Source organism: Salarias fasciatus, chromosome 22, assembly GCF_902148845.1.
Source record: "Salarias fasciatus chromosome 22, fSalaFa1.1, whole genome shotgun sequence".
NCBI classification, from domain to species: Eukaryota; Metazoa; Chordata; class Actinopteri; order Blenniiformes; family Blenniidae; genus Salarias; species Salarias fasciatus.
This window is the reverse complement of record NC_043765.1, coordinates 3,525,459-3,545,074: the sequence shown is the minus strand read 5'-3', so window position 1 is coordinate 3,545,074 and position 19,616 is coordinate 3,525,459. Positions and strand designations below refer to the sequence as shown.

Genomic DNA, 19,616 nt, shown 5'->3' with positions numbered 1-19,616 from the left:
ACATCAATCCAAACGCCTGGCACTGACAGTGTGAATGCAGTTTGTAAGTAAGTCATATTTTAAGAGTCTCTTGAGTAGTTCACTTTGTGCTCAACTTTTATATAAATATACTGTTTCCCAACAGCATGTGTGACTGAGTACAACATAAGCAATGCATCAGTGGACATTTATGTGGCTTTTCTCACCTCTGACCATGTGTGTTACATGTTTCTTATTCTCATTTGGGGCTGGTTGGATGGGTGGCTGGTTTGTTTGTTAGGAGAATGACAGACTGATTGGCTTGTTGGTTGGTTGCTTTATTTGTTAGTTGACTGACTGACTGACCAATTGCTTTGTTGGTTTGTTAGGTGTGTGGTTTATTTGTTAGTTGACTGAGTGATTGGTTGGTTGGTTGGTTGGTTTGTTAGTTGACTGAGTGGTTGGTTGGTTGGTTGATTTGTTGGTTGGTTGATTGGGTGACTTGTTTGTTCGTTGACTGCCTGACTGATTGTTTGGTTGGTTAGTTAGTTGGTTGGTTGGTAGACAAATTGATGGACTGACTAAGGGAAAGATTGTTTGTCTGGCTGAACGACTGGTTGATTGATGCTTTAAATCAAACTCCTCGTGTGCAGCACTTTGTTTCAACCACAGCTGAATGAAAGCACTTCATCAGTCAAAATGGTATGGTACTGATTGATTGACTGATCAATTGACTGACTAACTGGTTGGCTGACTGAATGGTTGACTGATTGATTGGTTGACACTCCATGCCAAAGAGATTTTATCTATCAAGGTGAATTTCCAAGAAAGGGTTAAACACTTTAAAAAAAAGGCTTGGCCTCATTCTGACACAATATTTAGCCATTTTCCTCTTTTGCAACTTTAACACTTTTATCCCCTGTGAAGAATACTAATGGACCTTTTAGTCGATTCATTTATTGCTTTGACTCATACCTCGAGTACAATCAGTCATGTTTCCTATCAGAGCGCTTTACGAGGTTTCTGTCAATGAGAAAAGAAAACAAATAAAGTGCCGTATGGCCTACACATGATTGTTTGAATGTATATTTTCACTAATCCTCCACTTACAGCCAGGGTCAGAACGGCCCAAAAATTACTCAATTAATTGGGCTTATCTGGCTGTATGGGAGAGGAAGTGCCTGCATTCACCCAAGACAGGGGAATGCAAAACAAAAGCCAAACAACCAAACAAACCGGGACCTGCTCATTCATCCAGAGGTCTGGTGCAGTGAGAGGGACAGGCTGAAGGCATTGTGACTCACTTGTCCAATAGGAGATTCTTTCTTCGAGGACACATCTGGACAGGAATGAGCCAGACGATGGCTTTTCTTGCAACACTGCTGTGGGCCGTGTCAGTCTGCCCCCTTTTCCCCGAGACAGACGGCGATACCACAAACCCACCGTCCCGCGGAGGAGGTCTCTGCATCCAAATATTTGAGATAGCGCTCCAGAGTGCCCTCTGAACATCGCCGCGGGGGACTGCTGAGCCAAAACGGTTGTAGAAATAGATGTGAAAGGACATGTTTTGTTTTGAATTCTGCGTTGACGGAGTCTTTATGATGCACAGGCCTGCATGTCAAACTTCCAAATCAGGAAAAACAAAAAAAAAAAGACCCCAGTGTTCCAGTCTGTGTGCCAACAGCACTATCTATCATGCTGAATGTCTCTTTTAATCAGAATGAAGGGGCGTTTAATGACAAGAGCAGTTTCCTTCAATGTCACACTGTGTTTATCTTTCATCTGAACATCCCATTAAGTGAGGATTCCAGGCTGTATGAACCCTTCCTGCGTGTGTCCAGGGTAACCATCCCCGCGGTACGAGCCAGCCGGGGGCTCATAACTTCTCTCACTTTCTCCGGCTGCCTCCTTTTATTTCTGTCAGTCTTCATCTCTTCGCTCTCACGCCCTCTTTCTCTGCTGCCCTCGCTTCTCCGTCCAAAGACGAGCTGACGCTATCGTATCAGCTTCGTATCACGTTACTTATGAGTCATTTTGTTCTCGTCCACTGTTGCTTTTATGAGAGAAACTTCGCCCGAGCCGTATCTCACGTCACTTATCACGCCGAGTCGAAGCCGTCTGAACTAGTGGAACGATTTTACCAACAATGCATTTGGAGGCAACGATCATTTACAAATTTGCATGTTGAAACGTTACTTTGAACAGGAAGAAGGACATAAAATACTCGGTGCAGGGACGGCCACAAACTTCTCTCCAGGAAAAGCTCTGCCACAGCTAAATCTTTACAAACATGTTGCTTTGTTCAAGTGTCAAATAATGCGGGTAGATCCTGTCCAATTAAAGAAACCGAGTCTATGATCTGATTAACGTAAACATCTGCAAGTTTATGTTTCTGTTTCTTTAAAAAAAAAAAAAAAAAATTCAATTAAGGCGTCGGTGAGAAATTTCATAACCCGTTTGTTTGTTTGGAGTGCTGACGTGGAACAGTTGTGTGACGCCACATGGAATTAGCTCTGCTGGTTTCCGTGGTAACCGCTGATCAGCGTCTGTGGTTGCAGCTGGTTTCAGCAGATGTTTAGAAAAAAAAAAAAGCAGAAACAAGGTACAGTAGTTCTTCTAGATTCCACCGGGTTTAGCTCATGACCTTATCAAGATATGAATCCCTCCCTGCAATCCCGACTCCCTACCTGGACCAGGGTCTGGATCCCTGCCTGTCCTGTTCTCTCCTCCTCTGAGTCTGGTTTTGCAGGAAGTCTCTTCCTTACAGTCTTTCAGTCTGGTTTTGCCGGTTTCTTCCTGTTAAAATGAAGATTTTCTTGTTCATTCGTGTGAAATTGTTTCATTTTTCTCTGTAAAGTGTCTTGAACTCACTCTGCTGTTTGGCATGCCAGAAGTAAAGCTGAAATGAATATGAACAGCAAGTAATTCATCTGTAGAGTCTGTCTGAGCGATCGTGTATTAAAGAAGTTGTTCTGTGGTAATTGAGAAGTGAGGAATAAGCTACATGCAGGATATTTATTTGGATCTGGTCCTGATAAGAGGAGGTTTCAAAGAGAAAAATATGCGGAGACTTCCAGTTTCTGAAGTTCCTACCAGCCGTTATTATGCTCAGGGGACCATAATCCCAGTTTAATCTGCAGTGACAGCCCCCACTCTAAACATCTGAACCCCCCCTCCAAACCCTCCTGAAGCTCTGCTCCTGACTTTGAGGCAGTAGATGGTCAGTGTGTTCTGGATGTGTGCAGGGATCAGGTCCCGGCTGAACCTCCAGCTCTCTGCAGCTGGTCGACAGATTCCAGCACTGATGATAAAGTTCAGCTCATCCTGGCTTTTCATCACGGCCATAGTGCAACCTCTGAATCATCTTCTGCTGGTAAATCTTAGATTTTATTCCAGTTTGTGCATCTATTGACTGTATAACTGGTTTTTTTTTTATTTTTTTTTAAGACGCTATTACTGGAAAAACCGCAGCTCAGACACATTCATGAGTCTCACTTCTAAAATTACCTGCTGGTAGGATTTGTAAAACATTTCTTTTCGTGATGAATTATGGCTTGCATCTGTTGGGAATTGATGCTGAACAAGACAAAAGAGGAGGATTTGAGAGTCCGAGGACACAGAGAAGTGTGTGTATAATCTTTGGCCTTACATTCGTCCAGGGGTTTGTTTGGAAGGAAAAATCTATGTTTAAAATGTAGACAACAGTCAAAGCCAAGATAGGATCGAGTGAGAAATGCTGCAATGAAACTGAGGCTTTCATATTCGCCAATTAAGGCTTTTTCTCAAAGAAATCTCAATCAATAAAGAGATAAAGGTCAGAAAAGGTTGATGGAACACTATTCTTCTGTAACAAGTTTAAAGTAAAGTCAATGAAAACGTTCGCAATTCCTACAAAAAGACAAGTTAAATTTTCATCCAGACAAAAAAAAAGAAAAAATGACGGCCATTTATCACAAAGCGCCGCTCTCATCCGTTTGAGAGAGGAGACATCACAGACACCATGCATCACCGAGATGTATACATATAAGTATATAATGGGAGTGCTGTTTGACAGCCACTGGAAAAACGTCGCGGTCTCTTTTCTTTTCACCTAATGACTGTACGGAAACCCGGGAGGCTGCGTGTCGCCTGATTTCCAACAGGCCACCGGTTAAGCTGAAGGTCAACTCATCCAAACACAGACTCATGTGCAGATCAAACAATGTCACGCTCAAATGCACGCAGACGTGGACATGAGTGTGACACACGAGTCTGCACGCACACACACACACACACACACACGCAGGCAGGCAGCCGGCCTCTGGAGGATTATCCTCTCCATCTCATAACGACGGAAAACATGTCAGTTTAAATAAACATCAGGAGCCATTTGTAACCATTCGTATTTTCTGTAAACTGCATCCATCTCCCCCGGTCAGTGACAGATTTATAAGCCGCTTCCTTTTAGGTCAAAGTACAGAGAAAGTCTGCCTGCTACCACGATACACTGTTACTGCTGGGAAGAGCCGCCGCGAGGAGAGCACATGATTTCTCTTCTTTCTGGGAACGGCGGGGATGACATGAAGCTGGAGACCAACTGCTTTCACCGAGTCCTGCTTTTCAAGGCAAGTACCAAACATCCACACACACACACACACACACACACACACCCAGACGGGGGTCGTGGGTTCCAGAGTCCATCCAGCCACACACAGGTCCAACCAGACGGAACGATGGTCCAACATGTTTTAACCCCTGCAGGGAAATTCAGATCCGTCCATCAGTCCAGACAAGACCTACTTACTTATTATTTTAACTAATTGTGGCTTGGTTGGAAGGGTGTGTGTCCTCTCAATCAGAAGGCTGCAGGTTTGATTCCACATGTCAAAGTGCCCTTGAGCAAGACATGGAACCCCCTAACTGCCCCTGGTGGATGGACTCAGCTCCTTGCATGGTGAATGTGACTGATACTGGATTTTAAAGTGTTTTTGGAAAAGTTCTACAGAAGTGAAAATAATTTACTGTTCAAAAAATCCCAAAGTTCTTCATTTTCATCAATTATCGAAGTATTCATATCTGTATTTCTGACATTTTAAATTATTTTGAGTTCTCAAGCATTTTTTAGTCTTTATTTATTGATATTTGTTGAACAGTAAAAACATTTTGCTCTTGTTTCAATCATTTCTGCCCGTTCCATTTCAGTTTTTCTGTCCTCACTTCTTGCATCTCTTTGTTTAGTTCGTTTGGTCTTTTGTACGTTCAACATTTAGATGAAAAATGAAGTGTTGCACAAATAAGTTTATTGTGTTTGTGCTGAAAGATGGACCATTATCACCGGTATAAATAAATCTGTGATCGACCATCAATACCAGCGCGCGGGTATGAACAATACGAGCGTGTCGAACCGATGCAGCCCTCTCTGCGTCTCTTTCAGCTCATTGTTTTTGTGTTTCGCTGCTCCACAGTTTTGTGTCACTCTCATTGTTTTCAGTTCTCAGTTTAATCCTTGAAACTAGATGCTGGCTAAACAATTAAAAAAAGATTTAACTTCCAAATTTTTCCCAGACTTCTGACTGGAAAACGGACACAGCTTTCTGAACCTGAGGAGTGACGAGTTTCTGCCTCGTATCGCCGCGCTTTATTAATATTTTGAGCAGTTACACTCATTATATGTTGAAAAATAACTGAATCTGATATTGTTTGATAGCTGGAAACTCAACATTCCATAAACAGCCACCTGAACCCACTCATGGCCCAACATGCTGACGAGACTCGCTTCAGCGTTGCCATGGAAACGATATTGTTATCATGCAAATGCAAATCTTTTTTGAAACGATGCGTTAAACAGGACTGGCAGGGTTACTTTAAAAATGTAATCCGGTACAATTACAAATTACTTGTTAAGATGTAAACAGTAACTTACTCTAATTACTTCAATAAAAAAGTAACGTGCCAGATTACGATTAGTTACTTTGAGATTGCTTCATCTACAAAGATAAAAACAAAGACAGATACAGTGTGTCATCCTGTCAGTGTATTGAGAACTCTACACACAGCAAACACTAAATGCTGTTAGTACTGAGTGCTGCTGAACTCTGTGTTCAGCCCACATAAACACCAACAACATGACATCTTCTAAACCTGCGGAGAATCTGACTTCCTGTCTTTCTGACTCAGGATCAGCACCATCATTCACACTGTGGTTTCTAGTCGTTCTACACTCCAGCAGCAGCACCAGGAGCTGCATTGACAGTGTTAACACACATCTATATTTTATACTCGGTCTGCTGTGTGGCTGCACTGCTGTAGTGAGGAGCAGGGCTTTGTGTTGAGGTGTGCCATGCTGTGGTTCTCAACGGGCAGGTGACTGACAGGCTAGCAGGCTAATACCACTTTAGCTTCACTGTGAGTTCAGGTGTGTTTCATACCTGTAGAAGTTTCTTCAGGTTTGATGATGAGTCCCTGGATGTTGAGAGAAGTTTCACAGCTAATTTACAAAGTACAGAGAAGTTATGGGCTCGTCTGAATTAAATACAAGATGATGTTTAAGTTTGCAGCCAAAGAAAGAGACGTTCTCTCTCTGGGAGCAGCCATGACTCCAGCAGCAGGTGGTAAAATCCATGGAAACGTGGGTTGTGTCAGTCACAGTATCACAGTAGAGCTGCTCCAAGATAGCAGTAGATGCAGCGTCTGTTGTTTATATATCTACGGTGTCTGTTGTTTATAGATCTATGGTGTGGCAGCTTGTGCCATAAAGTGCCATGAAGTGCTGTAAAGTGTCACCATGCCCGTATATGGTGCGTATGTCTGTTGTTATTCTGTTATATTCCATCTGATTTTCAAAAGTAATCCTGCTCAGTAATCCATGTTTTCATCAGATATACCTGTAACAAGATTACATATATTTGTAATGTACTGTAACAGATTGCAGTTATATTTTTTGTATCCTAATTACATAACGCTGTTACCTGTAATCCGTTACTCCCCAACCCTGGCGTTAGACATGTTTAAACTGGCTCTCATGGCGGCACCACATGGAAAAGCAATTGTGAAGACCAAACACTGCGGTTCTGTGAGAACGTGCGACTTGCTCTGTTCTTTGGAGAACATCAGGGACGATCAGACGTCTGGGGTTCGACCCTCTTCGCTGCGTCTCCCCGGTACGAGCGCGGCGAGCGTGCCAGCTCGGCCCTGGTATTATATGGAATGTGAGAAGTCTGGCTTCGGTCCCAGGAAAGGCAAACACATGTCAGAGCAGGGTTACGAGTGTGTTTTCAAAATATGTATGCAGATTGGAAGCCGCAGATGTGCGTCTGCGGAGGCGTGCGTGTTCACGAGCGAGCCCAACGAGGTGTCACACTAAATCACAACAGTTAAATCAATAAACCGAGACGCTCAGAGTCCAAAACCACACAGAGAAAACAGAGAGGGTCTGCGCTCCGCGCCTCTCCAGACCATTCTCAGCCGATGCATCACACACTCTCACGGCGACGTACCGAGGGAACGAGCCAGCGGATGTGGCACCGCGGTCTCCAGAACGAGCGCTTCACGTCAGACAGCCTGAAAACAACAACGGCGCCAATCATCACTCCGGCGTCCATTTGAATCCCAGTCACACAAGAAGTCGGCGCGGTGTGTGAAATGTGGCCATTCACAGTGCTGAAGACTGAAAATCGGATTCGGTATAACTGACGCGAAGACACTGTTACATCTGTTTCCTGTGACTGAGGCCTTCTGGACGCTCAAACACTGGAGAATGGACTCGACCGCTGAACCTCAGAGAGGAGAACCAGGAGGGAAAAGTCATTTTCCCGTCACTGAGACTTCATTGTTTTTCCTCCCTGTGCAGTCCAGGTGAATTATGAGGATTAGATTCTTAATTTGAAGCCTGAAAATGTTACAGACATCCTCCTGTTGTGGCGTCTCTGTTCTGGACTGTTCAACACCGAGAGAGAAACTGGGACTGGCCTTCCCTTGAGCAGCTCAACTTTAAAACGCTGGCCGGTTCAAATTCCACATTTGTGAGTTTTCTGATGTGAAACTGCTCCACTTCAGGAAAAACATTCAGATAAAACCATTTCTGTGCATTAAACTGCTGATTTTGTGTGTTGATTACAAATTCGCGAGTGATTTAATTAATTGATTAACTGTCTGAAGTGGATATCTCTGTACAGAACGCTGCTTCTGCTTGTATTCGTTCAGTTATGACAGACTGTACCAGTCCGTTTGGTTCACTGTGAGGGAGGATGGATGATTTTCACCTTCAGTCTTGCGAATCGTTTCCGTCTTCTTTCCCTCATCCCTTCTGTCAGCAGCTTCTCCTCCTCTCGAATCCAGCCATCGGATTGTGATTCTTTCTGTTTCTCCAGTAGAAACATTTCATCTTTGAGGCTGAGCGGGGGGGGGGCTGCTGGGAAGCTCCAAAGCTCCCCGGCCTCAAAGACAAAGACGTCCACTCAGAGAGCAACATCTGTCGAGGGGTCGTGACCCCAGAGGTAGCACCGGGGGGGAGGGGCTCAGGAATGTGCCCCCCCACCCCCACCACTGCATTGAATTAACTTCCATATCAATAATTATCATACGGATCGCAACACGACTTGGAGCGGCCCGAAGCGAGGCGTACGCCGTCCACGCCACGCCAGAATCAGCAACCCAAGACGAGCCTGTTTTCCCCAAGTTATCTTTTCCTGGAAGCGAGGCCGCGGCGAGAGAAAGTGACTGAAACGTTTTTGTAAGTTCACACTGTGTAAGACATCCCGCGGTATCCCCTACAAGCGGCTCGGATTTCCAAACACAGCAGTGGCGTTTCGGTTCCCTTGACCTTCATCAGGCCTTGATTTACAGCGCCGGGCCCAGACCCGGACCGCGTGTCTGCAGGAAAACAAATAGCAGCAGATACGGGTGAGTAATATTATCATCTGCCGTGTTTATCAGGAGTCATTAGAAAACCAAAATACGACAAAGATAACGGAGGAAGTTAGTGCAAACGGCTCGCTGCAGCCGAGCGGAACGGCTCAGGTTTCTCAGCTGTTTTTATCTCATATTTAGCTCATAATGATTTAACCTTCGCAGACAAAGTTCCTGAAACGTAGTGTTGAGAAATCTTCTGGAAGAAACATGAATCCACAGCAATAGGACAAAAAAAAAAAAAAAAAAAAAAAATCAAAATGGTAGTTAATTAACAGTAAGGGATTTGTGTGCTTTTGCTTGAATGTTAATTGGATGTAGATACTGAGAAAAGATTATCTTAAAATTCAATTTTGACAAGCATTTTCTTCATTTTAATATATTTATTTACCGGTATGCAGCCTGAAACATTTTACTAATATAAAGTGAACCAATTATTGAAAATTTGATATTAAAAAAAAACATTGTGAAATGGCAAAAAACGAACAAACATTCAGTGAATCTGTGTGAAATAGGACATTTCTAAAAGATCGAGAAGAGATCCAAAGAAAATCTTTACAAGTATAATAACAATTTTAAGAATATAATGAATTGGCAAACAAATAAGTAAAAATGGAATTAAAAAAATCTATTATATTAACTCCCAAAAAATACGTCCAATGTTCAAAACTGTCGTCATGAAACATCAGACACATTATTCTTATTCTAATGTTTAAATATTGTGCTTAAAAACAATTTTTAGATGGTGGAAAGAAGCCAAGTTCCTCCTTTGTTCATAACTGTTGTAAACGGCTGACGTCGTTTTAGTAAAACAACAGGATCTGTCAAATGATGGACGGAGGCAAAGAAAATATTTCTTCTGTCATCACTTCCAGAAAGTCTTCACTGCATGTAAAACATGCAGGTTTCCTCAGTGAATCACATACAAACAAGATGAAGCCGTTTTTCGTCTCTTTCATATCAATTAAGGCCTGAAAACATTAATATTCCTAATGCATGATGGATTCTTCTTCTGCTGTTCCATTTCCATAAAGTTTTCTTTTTCACTGTTCTACTTTTCAATGCATTTCCTATTTTACATCTTATTTGCTTTTTAATGCATTTCTCAAATCCTTATTGCTTCGTTATCTCTTATTTTCCTCGTGCATGAATCGTGTTGAACACATGAAACCCCAACTTGGGTGGTGAATGTGAAACTTCCTGCTGAAACATATTTTTTTAAAGCGTTGTCTCAATGGAGCCGATAGTTTTGGGTGTGTGTTTACCTCTCCTTTAGTTGGGATTCATTTTAACTGGGATAAAGTTACAGGAAATGAAGGGATTCTTTCATTGGTCGGCGTCGGGTTTTGTGGCAGCGGGAAGGAGAAGAGCTTCGGACGCGTCGTTCTCACACCTGAGGAGCGAAAACGACCGAGCGAACCGCCGGGCGCCTGGAAACACAACAATATCAGAGGAAATTCTCATTTGATTCCCTCACTGCAGCGGCGGGAGCCAAACGACAGGCCAGCAACAATGTTCTCAGAGGGAACGCCGTAAATCCTTCACTCGCTTGGCCAAACGTGTGAGCTTCTAATTAAAACAAAATAAATCCTCGAGTACCCACCGGAGAGCGATTCACGGGGAGAGAGGATGAAGAAGAAACCAAAACCAGCGAGAGCCCCGAAAAAAAACGATCGGCCTGACTCTTTAGAGAGAGTCGGCGTGGTCGGCCATATTGAGCAGGTCAAACCCAACAAAGGTCCTCTTTTCTAATTTTCATGTTTTTTTTTTAAAAAGACATGGTTTTCCTTGATTCTCATGACACGCTGAGCAGAAAGCTGAATTCACTTTCACTCTTTACACACACACACACACACACACACACACACACACACACACACACAGACGATAAAGACAACACTCCTGCGGAAGCTGTTATTCTACTGTCCTTCCGCAATTTCTTCAGTTTCCTTTTTACAAGTTGCGGGGTCAGGGCGGAAGAGCTTTGTGTTCCTGGGAGCATTTCTTCGCCTTTATGTATCATCCGACTGTTTTCTTTGGCCCACACCACCAGGAGAAAATAAACTGCCGTGGAGGAAGTGACCGGCAGAATGGATCGGCTTGTGCTGCGATCCCCAGGCCCGCTGTGTGGCCTTCTGATAGCATTAAGTAGAGAAACATATTCACCCGCTTCTCCTATGAACTCCCAGTATGGAAGGGAAACAAGCTGCTGCCCACATGGCGATAGATCCCTTTAAACCGGTGTTTACGCAGCGCGGCCATGTTGGTCGAGAGGCAGAAAGATGGGAATTTCACAGGGATCAGACTCGGCGGACAGCTTCCCCCTCCCCTTGTTCAACAGCTTAGTTTGGCACAGGTCGTCTTTCTCAAGAAACTGGGCTCTGGACCACTTTCTACTGTCTCCGCGAGGAGGGAAACGGGAAGATCTATTACTCTCACTCCCAAGAGCAGATTCAAAGTTTGGCTGGATGAACTTCTGCCGCTGCCAAATTTTTCAATGTCGCTAAAATATTGGAGAAAGTGAAGGGATATTCTTAGAAGTGCACTGTGAGATACATACTTTGGAAACCTAAATGTCTGCTTATAACTCAGACTGTGTTTTCTTTGAGGGGAGACCACTCATTCAGATCAAAGGCAGCTGCCACGTCTCACTTAACGTCGAATGTAAAGACTTTCAAATGGGAGAAAAAAAAAAAAAACATTAGCGCGTGGGTTCAAAGACGGAAAGCTTCACGGGTCTCTGAATGGCTCCACATCTCAGGGCCCATTTATACCACAATGTTTTATATGAAAATGCATCGTTTCTGCATTTTATTTTCATTTATTTGTGGAGTTTGCATGTTTTTACGGTGTCGATTGTGGGTACTTGATAATAAGTTGACGTGCATGTGAGTCTGTGTGAATGTGGTCATGACGGATTGGGGACCAGTCCAGGTTCACTCAGTCTGCTGGACTCACCTCCAGAGGTCTGTGACCCCCAACTGGATAAGGACAACTGATGGATGGATGGATTTTCATGTGGATCTTGAATGAATAACTCCAGTGAGCGTCCGCTCGCATGTAACTCTGGACATAGTTTGACCCACAATTCACATTTAGGCAACGCTCCAGCTGCATTCATGCAGCATAAAAAACCCACAGATTCTACATGATCCTAGATGAAAATGAGGTTTGCATTTGGAAGTCTTCACTCTGTGACTTGTCGTCATATTTTAATATCCCCAAGGACTCTAGAGCCATTTTACACGGGTTGCGTTACGGATCTGGAACGAATGGGCAGCGGAAAACTACGTCACGCAAACAAATCTTCAAGCATAGATATATGGCCATAGATATGGCTTCCAGCATTAGCCCCATTGAAATAAACAGCTTGTGGCTTGATGTGCTGCAGTTGTAACAGAGTCGCAAATGATGAGACAGCAGCTCTATTTCCTCCGCGCACGGCAGCCAACACGCCAGGGATTGGACGAACGATGACGAACCCGTAAAGCCACAGACAACCAAATACCATGCACCGCCAGATGTTGGTCCTCCAAAATGAAAATTCTCTTATTCCCTCTGCAGTGAACATTTTTCTGGTGGGGATGGTAATCCTCTGGTGCAGAGCTCTGGATCCTCTGGGATCTGGTGGAAATACAGCCGTTAATTACGCTCGCTGGTAGTATATACATATCTATGGCCATATATCTACGCTTGTAGCTTCTGCTACAGATCCATAACGCAGCCAGTGTGAAATAGCTCTTGTTTGTCAAAGAAAATGCTTTGAGTCTGTCTCCGTGTGAAAACGCTGCTTCACCACAGTGCATCGTCAGAGCTTACTGTTCGTGTGTATGTTTTCATTGTGAACACATCCAACAGCGCCATTTCATGGTCTGGCGCGGAAACTACATCATTTTCAGCATTTCTGCTGTTTCCATGGAAACGAAAATCGTTTGTTCTCAAAAGTGAAACTTTCTCACTTGAAACGTTGTCGCGTAAACGAGGCTTCCGATGCTTCAGAGAAGACAAAACGACAAATTCTTCCACATGCAGCTTGTTTAAAGCTGTCTTTTTTCAGCGGAGTACGGACGAATGACGATGCCCGTTAAGAGATTAATCACGTTGCTGTTTTTTGTGGCTCAAACGGCTCAAACCAACAAGTGCAGCGAGCAGAAAATGTTCTCCATTCCGTCTTCTGCAGTGTTTTGATTCGACATACCAAATCAGTTCAGTGAACTCGCGGTGGCTCGGAGTTTTTACGGACGTCTCTGCGCAGCAACGACAAGAATAAACATCTGTTTTAAGGTAAAGCAGCGCACCTGTCAGTGCATGCTTAAGGACGTCTAACGATTATTGATGACGTCTGCCAGACGTCGGGTGTGCCTGACAAGCATTTAGGGTTTGTTGTGTGACTTGGCAACAGCTGATAAAAGACTGATGGTTCTAGTTGGAAAATGCATGACCTCTTTATTCTTACATTTCTAAAAGAAAAAAGATGAAGCAGGTGCTTTAGAGTTTCTCTTTATTTTTCAGCTTGTATGATTATATCTCCATCCATCCCATTCAGGGTCCTGCAATATTCTGAAATCCCACGCAGGAATTTCTGTAAACTTGGCTCGGCTTTCTGCTGCCAATGAAAAGTGAACTGATTAGATTTTGAGAGCCAGAGTTCAAAGATTGAGGTTACTTTGACCTCGCAAATTCTCATGAAGTCAAAACCTCCAGAACACATTAAGGAAGTTTTCAAACTTTGGCACACACACATTCACTGCCTCGTAAAGACAGATTGCTGCTCGTTAGCAGTTTGCAGTATTAAGTAATTCATTTATTTCTTGATGTATTCATGTAAAAGGTACCAATAATTTAAAAAGATTTATACTGTAAACGTGTCAAAGTCAGCAGAGACGCTGTTTTTCAGTCATAGTTACTGTAGAAAATGTGAAAACTACGTCGTTTTGACTGTTTCCGTGTAAATGGACATCGTTTTCAAAACTTTTCTGTGTTGACCTTTTTGAAACTAAAATGCCAAAACGATGAAAACTTTGTATGAACTTGGTCTAAGATTGTCTTTAACTATGAAAATGAAATAATTGAATTAGAAAATGGATGTTATGTGAAAAAGTCCCCTAAAACATGATACAGGTTCATTTGCTCATTTCCGTTTGTTTGATTTCGAGATGGTGTTGTTAAGAGTCAAAGCAGACTAAAAGTATGAACTCATGCTATAGTATGATGTGAAACAGATTGCCGAGATGCAGCATTAATCATGTTGTATACTGTATGTATACCATGTCCTTAAATTCTCCTATAGCCTGTTTCCAGTTCCTGAAACTGTCAGAGAAAAATACTGCTTGATTTATTCCTCAAGTTTACTTGAACCATCCTTCAGGATCACACTGACTCAACGTCAAGCTGTTTTATTGGGTTTTCTGTCCACCTCTTCTCTATATGCTGCTTCCTTTTCTTCTTCTCGTCCTTCATTTTTGCGCAGCATGCGTTCTGTGGAGAGAGCTGGTCTCCGCGGCCGACCAGGCCGGAGGAGTAATCCCTGGACAAACACTCGCCACCTTTGACTGGTCAGGAATGTTATCAGGGTCCATATACTCCCGACCTGCGCTGACAAAGGAAAGGATCTCGGACTTAAAATGCTTCCCTAACAGCTGTTTGCTGCATCACTCCTGAGGGCCGACCCCCCACGCCGGGCCCGGCGCTATCTGGAGCCGCTCTTTCATCAGAGCCGCTCGCAGCGACATCAGGCCAAACTTTCTTCTCCACCGGCAGTAAAGAGGCTGCGGTGATTAAGACAGATAGGCTGGACCCGGACACTTAATCTTTTGTCCAATGAAAAATGTTAACTGCATCCTGATGTGTGTGTGTGTGTGTGTGTGTGTGTGTGTGTGTGTGTGTTCATGCATAATTAGTCTGAATTACCACTGTGTGTTTTGGAGAAATCCCTTCCTTGTGCCGTTTGTTCCCTTCATTCTTAATATTATTACCCCGAAGAGTAAATTTGGTGGCATCGGCTGACATTTTCACATGCTCCCATTCTTACGTCTGAGCGGGGAGTTATTTCGGAGGTCTCATTAGTCAAGGCTCCAGCCGACCGATGCCGCGGTCGTGTTTTTTTAGTATCACTTGTACTATCACAGGCGGACGAGGTCCACTGAGCAAAGATAAAGCCGGCATTATTCCACCGCCGCGCGCTCTTCACACATAAATCTCTTTTAGGAGGCGCACAGAAACACGTGCGCGGCCTGTGGACTCGGAGTGAGACTGCCATCGATTAACGCCATCGGAGCAGGGCGTTTGTTGTTCTTCGTGCCGTATGAAGGCCGTTCTTTGTCGACGTCCGGCGCACTGAGGGGATTCCTGATGCAGCCAGCGATACGCCGCCCAGCGATAAGCTGATGCTGCGCAGATTCTGCTCCGTAATCTCCAAATCCCTCTTGCGCCATTCGCATACATTTCTGCGAGGCCTGCGGCACGGTGAATCCGCGGGAGGGCGGAGTCGACTCCCACGCCGCCGCTCTAATTGCAAACTCAATCAACATCTCGCCGCGGCATAATTGATGAAAAATGACTGTTTCCTCCGGCGCGAGGAGTGAAAAGTTTACTTTCTGGGCAGAAATGAAAAGCAGGCACGCCGCAGACAGTTGCTAATAAACAGACTCAGAGTATTGATGAAGTTCAGGTTCATTAATTCCCATCTGTCTCTGTAATCCATCAAATCTATTAGGTGTTGTTTGTGCGTCACGCTTCAGTGTTTTGTGGACAAAAATAAACCCGAAGCTTTTCCCAATTAATCACGGATCGGAGCCGCTAATCTTGTTAGAGAACGACAATATTGTGGAAAGCCGAGGAGCAGGAAGGGAAGCGTGTTATGGCGAATCTGAAGCGTTTGTTTGTTTGATTCGTTCCGCAGAGAAAGTCTTGCTTTCTTTTGGAGACACAAAGTCTCAAAGCCTGAAACAGCAGAGCGGCTGCCAAAGCATATCAGCTCCGGCCTCGCGGTGCAGCTCATTAACAATCAGGGTGCGAGCGGCGAAGAAAGAAGTGGAGGTGATGGGGACGAGATAACAGCCCGAGGAAATCAGATAAAGCAAGAAGTGGAGGGAGAAGCGCTGAATTCATTTAAAACTGTCAGATCACAGCGTACACAGATGACTTACTATTGTTTTTGTCTCAGTAAGTGTCATTTATTAGATGGGAGATACATTCTTCTTTTCCTTTCCACACAACTGCAGCATGTCAAGAGTTCACACTCAAACATTTTAACCCTTTATTGGCAAATTTATCTTCCAGCTTTTTAAAATGAATCGGGTTAGCGTTAGGGTTGAAAGAATTACAGCAGACGTCAGTTTTCTTCTTAAAAAATATTTTTGATCAGGAAATCCGCTCAGATTTACGGGATAAGTAAAGATTGAAAACTAAATACAATCAAATAAAATGCTTCTGATCAGCAAATCTAAGAATGGTCACTTTCCATGTTCACAGTTCTGAAAACCTGTTGAAGAAAGTCACTGTTCAGAAAAGTTCAATATTTCTTTGCCCCTATTATTTCTGTGCTTTGGAGTTAAACTCACACGTCTTCCACTTAAATAAATATAAGAAGCCCTCTCCTCTCCTCTCCTCTCCTCTCCTCTCCTCTGCTCTCTCTCCTCTGGTCTCGGTCTTTTCCTTCACCCTCTGTCTCCTGGGACTCCCTCTGACTTCCTGCCATTAAAGAGACAGCTCAGAGAACAGGGGGGTGACTGACACATAACTACCTCTGCTCTATGACCGACGATCTGCGCAGCTCAACTGGACATGTGTGGAATTTTTGTAGTTTTGTCTGGGAAAAATAAACATGTCGAAAAGTGGGGAAAAGAAATAGATAAGCCTGGTGGGCAAGAGAGAAAGCAGTGCAGCGTGTCAGCGGAGAATCAAGCAGCTGTGTGACATCCAGAACAAAAAGTTCAGCTCAAAGAACACAGTTACATAATGGAACGTCTCGCTTTTATGTTCTATTCACGGCCTGATAGGTTTTATTCAATGTTTCTTCAAACGGTCGACGTATCAGAAGCAAAACGATACAAGTTCAAAGGCAGAAACCGCCAACTTGAGTCAACAGCGCACATGTTTCTGTCCCTGTGTGGCTCTAAATCTGGCAATTTATTCCTAAATGGGCCACACACTGAAAAAAAAGAGCTAAACTCAGCAAACATACAAACTCTCCTACTGACAAACACTTTGACAAACAGTGTGTCAAGAATGTGAAAACAGCCAACAGTCCCCCGAACGGTCAGTCGGGCTGAGAACCTCGTCCCGAAACCAAAACAAGTTATCCAGTAGAGCCACAAACAGACGCTCTGCGGAGACCACACACCCTCGGAAACACAAATATCCCAACAAACACACATGGAGCGTGACCACTTCAAACAGAGCCCCTCCGCTCTGAGAACCCTCCCAACGCGGGGAGAATCAACGGGAGGAAATTTCCTCTTCGTTACGAAGGAAAACACACGAGAGAGAATGGACTGATTGCGATTGACCCTTTTACCTTCTGCAGCCACTGGGTGTAATTCTCCATGATGTGCTCGAGCTGCTGGATCTTCTGGCTGGGGAAGTCCGGCTCAGGTGGAGGGGCGTCCCTCTGGAGCGAGTTGGCGTTGTGCTGCGTGCCGCCGGCTTTGGAGTCCCTGCAGGAGCCTCCGGCGCCGTCGCCCTCGGGCAGGATGAACGTGTAGCTGCACTGGCCATGCTGGACTTTATGGAAGCGCCTGTTGCTGTAATTATTGCTGCTGCTGCTGCTGCTTCCACTTCCTCCACTGCTGCTGCTGCTGCTGCCACCTGTGCTGCTGCTGCTGCTGCTGCTGCTTTCCGTCCCTCGCCGCTGCTCCCCTCCTCCACAGCTCACGATCGCCAGAAGTGCCGCCAGCGAGAGCAGTTGACGACCAGCGTGGCACCACAGCATCATATTAGCCTGGGAAACGGGTCGCAGGTGAACTGGGGTCTTCTATCTTTAGCCGCTTTGCTGTGTTTATTTGTGACCGAAAGTTCCCTTTGGAGCCGGATCAGAGCGTGGTCGCGAACGCCGTCGGTCCGGAACACGTGTCCTCCATCCTTCAGTTGGACCTCCAGCGGTGAAAGCTGCCTCCGACTCTTGCCATGGACGGCGCACGTGCAGCGTTTTCCCAAACCTGCTTCAAGTTTGTCTCCTGGCAGGAAAAGTTGCTCACATCCCTCGCGGAGTGACAGCCCGGGTCATGAGGCGTCGGCGCTCCTCCAGTAAATCAAAGCCAGGCGCGAGCTCCGTGCCTGCATTTATCGCTCCGTGCATTTGAAGTGGGTGCCGGGTGAGCCGGGCTGCTGTCGTCAGACCTCCCCGGGTCCCTCTGCCTTCCCGTCCTCCTCCGCTCTCTCACTTAACGACTGGGGAGAGTGAGAGAGGCGCTCAGCTCCGAGCCTCCAGCACACACTCTGCGCCTGCCCCTCGCAGAGCCTGCGGAGGAATGTGACTCTGTGTGTGTGTGTGTGTGTGTGTGTGTGTGTGTGTGTGTGTGTGTGTGATCCTGGCAGAGGGAGACCCCTGCACAGTGGATGTGCTCGGACTGTGCGGATCGGTTTACAGACAGGCTCATGCGGTTGACCTGCCTTCTCGCCTTCTCGCCGACACAAAACGCCGGTTTGAACGTGTGCATTTAATTTATCTGCTCCTGAAGCGCTGCCCTCTGCGCGCCGCGCGGCGGCGGCGGCAGGTGCCGTGTCACAAGGAGGCGACGCAGTTTACGGTCTGCTCTTCACCTGCTTCACTCTCTCTCTCCTGACAGCAGGGGCCGGCCCGTCACAGCCTCCCCCTCACATCAAGTAGAGCTTTTAAAACTTCTGCGTGCCTGACATGTGTTGTGCCGCACCGGTCAGGGCCTGGCATTCGCTGAAGGGTGAAGTGAATATCATCGATTATCTCGTTACAGTCACATCTGACTGGATGTCAGGGGATATATTTGGCCGCAAGCGAACAGCGGGCTCTTAAAGTTGATTTGTTCGAATGTGGGAAAACTGGATTGACGTAAAGTCTTAAAGCTCCTGCAGGTGGTGTGATTTTAGCTTTAGTGCCGGATACACTTTGCAGATTTCATGAACTTTGGAATGTCAGTAAGTCTGACTGCTGCTTTGATAACCGGGACCGAGTACTTCAGGAAAAATGTCAGTGTTGCCGTCAAGACCACCGAGCCTGAGACTTAAAGGGGCCGAGACCGAGTCAAGACAAGACCTAGAGTCACAAACTGCTCTCCAGTACCCAACGCTGAGTAATGTTATTCTGCAGCTCATCTTTTTATGCCGCCAGTGCAACCAGGAAGTCAGTGAAGGGAACCAGAAGTGAAGTTCTTGGTGCAGCAACAGATAAACTGTGGTCGTTCGATTGTCATGCCGTTCCCTGCTGTATCAGCTGGAGCAAGTAGCAGTGGTAAGATTTAACTCACTTCATATCTTTGCAGTTGCTCATCATTTATCTATTACGACCAGAATTTCCTGTGGTGTATGACCCTTAAACTGAGGCGACCCCACAGTTCTCCTTCTCTGCCTTTTCTCAGTGTTGTTGTAATGTTTGATTGACAATTGTCTGGAGAAAATCACAATGTATAATGCAACTCTTTACCAAATGTGTTAACTTCTCTGCAAAACCACCTGCTGTTTGGGATGACGCAAATCCCCGTTTACACACAATGAAAAGTTCATGTTTGCAAGGGCAACAGTTTGAAAACAGTGCTTGTTTACTTGTAAAGAAGTCTGTAAAGATTTGCATTTCCACG

At 45.0% G+C, this 19,616-nt stretch overlaps 1 protein-coding gene across 1 annotated transcript in view; it reads right to left on the bottom strand.

Annotated features, from left to right (window-relative positions):
* Positions 1 to 18,335, bottom strand: part of angpt1 (angiopoietin 1) — a 60,369-nt gene extending 42,034 nt beyond the window's left edge. Inside the window, exon 1 of the mRNA XM_030121200.1 lies at positions 17,363 to 18,335. Coding sequence (XP_029977060.1) covers positions 17,363 to 17,779 — 417 coding nt within the window. The 5' untranslated portion in view covers positions 17,780 to 18,335. The remainder of the gene's footprint in view (positions 1 to 17,362) is intronic.
* Positions 18,336 to 19,616: the final 1,281 nt, after the last annotated feature.